Source organism: Salmo salar, chromosome 09, assembly GCF_965601325.2.
Source record: "Salmo salar chromosome 09, fSalSal1, whole genome shotgun sequence".
Taxonomy (NCBI): Eukaryota; Metazoa; Chordata; class Actinopteri; order Salmoniformes; family Salmonidae; genus Salmo; species Salmo salar.
This window is the reverse complement of record NC_138299.1, coordinates 40257551-40264682: the sequence shown is the minus strand read 5'-3', so window position 1 is coordinate 40264682 and position 7132 is coordinate 40257551. Positions and strand designations below refer to the sequence as shown.

Below are 7132 nucleotides of genomic sequence, written 5' to 3'. Positions count from 1 at the left end.
ACACTAGTGCACTCTACAGGGAATAGGTTGCCTTTTGGGACTGAACCAGAGCCAGCTAAATGGATAAGACATATTCAGTGCTGGAGAATTAGGGGATGGAGGGAAAGAGGGAGGCAAAGACAGTCACTGGCAGGCAAATTAATCTGTCTGGCCTTGTTCTGTGAATGGTTGCCGGGACAACAGTGGTGCACCACTGTACTGTATGCCTTCGTGGCATCCTATTCCCTATACAGTGCACTGTAGGTCTCTGGGCTCACCCGTAGGGCTCTGGTCAAAAATAGTGCACTACATAGGGAATAGGGTGCCATTTGGGACGTAGACTATATAACAGAATGACATGATGGACATTAACTTCGGTATGCATCTGACACAAGGGATGGAGGGATATTCATACCCTGCAATCCCACAATGCTTCACTTTAATTTGGGTGAGTCACCGACATCATCAGCCACTAGATGGAGGTCTTTCCTTATTGGCTAGTAATGGGCTAGCCTCAAACCCAGCAATTCTAGAGAAGAATAGTGAGTGTGATGACTGGCAGCCAGCGAGTCAGCCTCTAGGACAGTAGCTTAGCATTTAGCCTCTAGGAAAGTAGCTTAGCATTTAGCCTCTAGGACAGTAGCTTAGCATTTAGCCTCTAGAACAGTAGCTTAGTGTCCAGCCTCTAGGACATTTGCTTAGCATTTAGCCTCTAGGACAGTAGCTTAGCATTTAGCCTCTAGGACAGTAGCTTAGCATTTCGCCTATAATGTCTTAGCTTTGAGCCTCTAGGATAGTAGCTTAGCTTTCATCTTATTGAGTGAGTTTATTTTATTTTTTACAGGGACAGTGCACATTAATCAACGTTTCAGTAATAGTGCCGGTTTTAGCAAGCCGGCCCATTTTCATCCGCAGTCCCTGGGCAGGTTATTAAAAACAATTACAATAACAATACAGACAATCAATGAGCGGTGAGCACACGCAGAGCATCATTGGACAAGCAAGACATAGCATGTAGACAGAGCAACATAGCACAAAAAAGCAACAAGACAAAATCCATAAAAGCAACAGTTTTCACATTGCTGTTTTATAGGACAGTAGCTTAGTGTTGAGCCTCTAGGACAGTAACTTAGCTTTCAGCCTCCTTACATCCAGGGAGATGTTTCAATACTCTACATTGGTTTAGTACCAAGTCAATGTGCAGGGGTACAGGTTAGTCGAGGTAATTGAGGTAATATATACATGTAGATAGGGGTAAAGTGACTATGTATAGATAATAAACAGAGAGTAGCAACAGCGTATGTGAAGAGTGTGAAGGAATGTGAATGTGTGTATGTGGCGTCAATATGTGCGCGTGTGTGTGTGTTTGTGTGAGTGTGTCGTTCGAGTCCAGTGCATTTTCCCCATGTGTGCAACTTCTGTAAGCGTCTCTACTCTACTGCTCTATGCCACTACGCAAATGCGATGATATGCCTGCAATGCTTTATTATATTGACACCTCGGAGCTTCCCAGGTCATCCCCCTCTTGCGCTCACTTTTTGTTCCTGCACCTCCACATTTACAAATTAAACACTGAATATAGGTAGTATAGACCCTAGCTAAAAATATTCAGATACTAGCCAGCCAGCCATATATTAGTTAGAAGATGATGAATATTAGGCTATATTATGAAGCTATTATTTAAGAGCATTCGAAGATGAATCACAATCAGTCAAAATATAACTGAGCTAGCTAACAAGCAGATTTACATCAATCATCAACATCAATTATCAGCTGATAGCCTACCCTCTTTTCCCGATGTCAATCATGTCTTTAGGAGGCAATGTAACTGGCTTGGTTACAATTTGTGGTGAGTGTGTAGTGGCAGAAATACCTGCCCCCTTTCATTTTGAGCACCTGCCCCCTGAAAGATCTGTGCACGGCCCTGCATTTACACTGAACAAAAATATGGCCTAATGAGTTTACTTAAAATGTGACTGATTTCCTTCCAGCTCGGCCACCCTGGACCACCACCCAGAGGACGGCTGGAACAAAGACTGCGAGATGGGATTGGTCAAGTCCAGAGGATTAGGCAACACCAGCCCCTCTGATAGGACAGAAACGGCTCCCAGCCCCTCCCCTTCCACAGAGACAGAGACAGACATCAATTCAGAGCAGGATCAAGAGTCCCTACCATCTCCATCTCCCTCCACCACGGGCACAGACTCCAAGCTCTCTAGCTACTCTAGGACCATAACGAACCAGCTTACTGAGGGCTATGAGAATGTAGACTCCACCACAAGTAGTGAGACCTCTGTCACACAACACTCCATAGACACAGATCTGGCAAGGGCAGCAGGACTGTGGGCTCATGCTATACCCAGAATGGCTTGAATGGTACAGTGTAGGGTCTCAGACATTTAGGACCAGTTTCTCAGAGTAAGCCCTGGACTAAACTTTCAATGGATACAAATCATGCTCAATGATACTGGCCTCTGTACATAGCCTTGTTATTGTTATTATTGTGTTACTATTTTTCTTTTAGTTTATTTAGCACATTTTTTTATTTACTTTTGAAAAGTAAATTCCACAAATTAACTTTTAACAAGGCACACCTGTTAATTGAAATGCATTCCAGGTGACTAGCTCATGTGTCACGTCCTGGCCAGTATAAGGGTTAATTGTTATTGTAGTTTGGTCAGGACGTGGCAGAGGGTATTTGTTTTATGTGGTTAAGGGTGGTGTTTTAGTAGAAGGGCGTTTGATTTATTATTTCCGGGGTTTTGGTTTATGGTCTATGTTTATGTATTTCTAGGTGTAGTCTGTTTTGTGTATTTCTATGTTAGGTTGATTGGGGTTTGGGACTCTCAATTGGAGGCAGGTGCTTCCTCGTTGCCTCTGATTGAGAGTCCTATATATGGGTAATTGTTTGGTGTAGGTTTTGTGGGAGATTGTTCCTTGTCTAGCGTGTAGGAGCCTGAGAAGACTGTTCGGTGATCGTGAGTTTGTTTTGTTGTTTTTTGTGTTCATTTTGAGTTAATAAATGTTCAAAATGAACAAACACAGTCCTGCTGCATTTTGGTCCTCCTTTAGCGACGATAACCGTGACAGAATCTCCCACCACCAAAGGACCAAGCAGCAGAGGAAGGAGCGACAGGTGGACTGTAAGGAGCAGAGGGAATTTGAATTGGACAAACGGGAGAAATGGACATGGAAGCAAGTTATGGCCGGAGAGGGCCCATGGAAGAAATGGAGCAAAGACCGGGAATGCTACCGAGGAACACGACTGGCGATTAAACCCGAGAGGCAGCCGCAATAAAAAAAATTGGGGGGGCATATGGGTAGTTTGGCGGGGCAAGTTTGGAGCCCCAGGCCAAATCCCCGGACTGTTTCACAGAAGCCAGTTAATGGACAGGTCTCGTGCTTCGGGGTAATGAGTATTATGGCGAGGCCAAGTGTTTTTAGGCCAGTGCGCGCTATACCAGCACCCCGCATTTACCAGGGGGTAGTGGGCATTCAGCCAGAAAGGGCGATGCCAGGTTTAAGCTCGAGACCGCCAGTAAGCCTCCACGGTCCTATATATCCTGTTCCCGCTCCACGCACTAGCCTAGAGGTGCGTGTTCCCAGTCTGACACGTCCAGCACCACGCACCAGGTTTCAAGTGTGTCAGTCTGGCACGTCCAGTACCGGCACCACGCACCAGGCTTCCAGTGCGTCGGCTCAGTCAGGAGTCGCCAGAGCTGCCCGTCAGTCAGGAGTCGCCAGAGCTGCCCGTCAGTCAGGAGTCGCCAGAGCTGCCCGTCAGTCAGGAGTCGCCAGAGCTGCCCGTCAGTCAGGAGTCGCCAGAGCTGCCCGTCAGTCAGGAGTCGCCAGAGCTGCCCGTCAGTCAGGAGCCGCCAGAGCTGCCCGTCAGTCAGGAGTCGCCAGAGCTGCCCGTCAGTCAAGAGTCGCCAGAGCTTCCCGTCAGTCAAGAGTGGCCAGAGCTGCCCGGAGCTGCCGATGACCAAGAATCAAGGGAGTCTAGCAGCAACCCTAAACTGAGTAAGCCTGACATTTCAGAACTTGAAGTAATTAACGGTTTAATTGATAAGTCTGCATACAGGGTGGAGAGGAGGAGGTCTGCCCATGATCCAGAGCAGGGGGAGTCTGCCTACGGTCCGAGGCTGAGCGGGTTCGGCACTCTGGAGGACAATAGGCCGGAGCCTGAACCACCACCTGCATAGGTGGGTTGGGGAGGGGGGGTGTAGCACAAGTGCCGTCGGTGACGGCAGCCACCCTCCCTTCCCTCCCTTTAGTTTAGGGGGATTTTTTGTTGTTGTTTGGGGTTTTTGTTTTTCTTGAGGTGCTTCCGGGGTTAGCACCTTTAGGGGGGGGGTACTGTCACGTCCTGGCCAGTATAAGGGTTAATTGTTATTGTAGTTTGGTCAGGACGTGGCAGAGGGTATTTGTTTTATGTGGTTAGGGGTGGTGTTTTAGTAGAAGGGCGTTTGATTTATTATTTCCGGGGTTTTGGTTTATGGTCTATGTTTATGTATTTCTAGGTGTAGTCTGTTTTGTGTATTTCTATGTTAGGTTGATTGGGGTTTGGGACTCTCAATTGGAGGCAGGTGCTTCCTCGTTGCCTCTGATTGAGAGTCCTATATATGGGTAATTGTTTGGTGTAGGTTTTGTGGGAGATTGTTCCTTGTCTAGCGTGTATGAGCCTGAGAAGACTGTTCGGTGATCGTGAGTTTGTTTTGTTGTTTTTTGTGTTCATTTCGAGTTAATAAATGTTCAAAATGAACAAACACAGTCCTGCTGCATTTTGGTCCTCCTTTACCAACGGTAACCGTGACATCATGAAGTTGGTTTGAGAAAATGCCGAGAGTGTGCAAAGCTGTCATCAAGGCAAAGGGTGGCTACTTTGAAGAATATAAAATCTAAAATATATTTTGATTTGTTTAACACTTTTTTGGTTACTACATGATTCCATATGTGTTATTTCATAGTTTTGATGTATTCACTATTATTCTACAATGTAGAAAATAGTAAAGATTAAGAAAAACCCTTGAATGAGTAGGTGTGTCCAAACTTTTGACTGGTACTGTATGTTTTATACCATATAAAACATATAAGTAACATATACAGTATATTGCCATATATTAGTTTTCAGAATGGAAGACTTCTGAAGCACCATGTGGTCCATATCAGCGTATCCGCTTACACAGGTAATTGTTTTGCAGCTGGAAAGGCACAATCTACTGTATATGTGTGTTAATTTCCATCAACGTTGTTAAGGGATATCATGTTACTACCATGAGGGAGCCTTACTAACACCAGACATTAACATGGACTCCTAATGACAATAGACCCTGTCTCTCTCTATCCCTCTCTCAGCCAGGTAACGTCAGAAACATGGACTCCTAATGACAGTGGTTCTGTCTCTCTCTGCCTTTACTAAACCAGGTAGAACCAGAGTGTTAGGATGACACAGTACAACCCAGTCGTCAGATGTCATACTTACAAAGCCAATGGAGCACAAGCATATCTCCAACCACCACCCGTCTACCCGACAGACAAATAAGGGCTGTGGACATGGATAAGATTGCATGGTTGTCATTCTGTTATTCACCCTAGACTGCATTGGGAAAGGTGTCATTTGTGAGGACTCAGTTGCAACCTCATGCATTTCCATTGATACTGTAAGTACTCCTGGTCCTTGCTCTAACACAGCAACACACATACAGATGTGAAGATGTTACAACCAGAAAATTACTATGTCATTTTAGACCAAGTGGGGTATTTGAAATGAAAGCTTTGACATACTGTATACCTAGATTTCTACTTCTTTACCACTGACCACTGACCAAAGTACAGACCTATTTACCAAAAACCAAGTTAAAAAAAAAACTACAACACTTAAATCCCACCTGTTTTGATATATCCTCTGATATATCCTCTGTGGTGCTCTGGTTGATAAGGTCTATACACATACTGTACGGACCAAAATGTTTCATTCAAATTCTTAATGGAAGAGAAGAGGAAGCAAGAGGATGAAGAGGAAGAAAGCTGGCTGGCATCATGTGCCTTCAATGTCAACTCCTGCAGACAACAATGTCTCCTGGCCTCCTCCTTAACCACACATTAGAGAATTATGTCTCCTGGCCTCCTCCTTAACCACACATTAGAGAATTATGTCTCCTGGCCTCCTCCTTAACCACACATTAGAGAATTATGTCTCCTGGCCTCCTCCTTAACCACACATTAGAGAATTATGTCTCCTGGCCTCCTCCTTAACCACACATTAGAGAATTATGTCTCCTGGCCTCCTCCTTAACCACACATTAGAGAATTAGTTACAGGTAGGTGAGTAATCTGAAGGGCTCTGCTGTGGTGGCCCTTAGTGACAGATAGGTCAGTCATCTGAAGGGCCATGCGGGAGAGAGCGGGCCTGTCCCAGATGGCACCTTGTGTGGTGCCCTATATAGAGAATAGGGAGTCATTTTGGGACACAATATCAGTTCAAATCTCCTCAGCCCTTAGTCTAAGGCCTGGTACTAAATCATGTAATTAAAAGTCCATTCTCTCAACAAGGAAGGGCATGTTGATGATGTCACCACGGCTACCACCCAGTCACACACACCACCAGCTGATCAGAACCCTCTTCGGAGATGGGCAGAATTAGACTAGAGACAAACTATAGAATGAAGTGACTGGATAGAGGATCTGCTGAAAGTATTTGAATGATACACAACTAATAATATAGTACTGTAATTTGTCACTGAGCAAGATGCTTGTCTCCAAGACGACCGACAGTACAGTGAGTGTATACAGTACGTGTGTATGTGATTCCTATGGGAATTGAACCCACGAACTTAGCCTGGCAAGTGCCACGCCAACGGAGCAACATGGGACAGTATTGTATACAAAGTATTAACACTCATTATACAACAAACCTTTGGTATTAAGCTTGGTACTGTAGCTTTCAGTTGAAAGGGAGACCAGTACCATTTCGTTACATCTCATATTACACATGTATTGTAGATGCGTTCTTTGTATGCAAACCGGAATCCATTTATTTTCTATTGATGTGGGCGATACCTTCACACAATGAGGAAGACACATGCAACACTGGGTGGAACTAAAGTCTAAATAATTGACAGACTTGTTTTTCGTCGGATACAGGCAACATTAG

At 44.9% G+C, this 7132-nt stretch overlaps 1 protein-coding gene across 1 annotated transcript in view; it reads left to right on the top strand.

The window, feature by feature from the left end:
* Positions 1 to 7132, top strand: part of LOC106611328 (otoferlin) — a 59784-nt gene that overhangs the window by 468 nt on the left and 52184 nt on the right. Inside the window, exon 2 of the mRNA XM_045724957.2 lies at positions 1971 to 2260. Within this exon, the coding sequence (XP_045580913.1) occupies positions 1971 to 2260 (290 nt within the window). The remainder of the gene's footprint in view (positions 1 to 1970; positions 2261 to 7132) is intronic.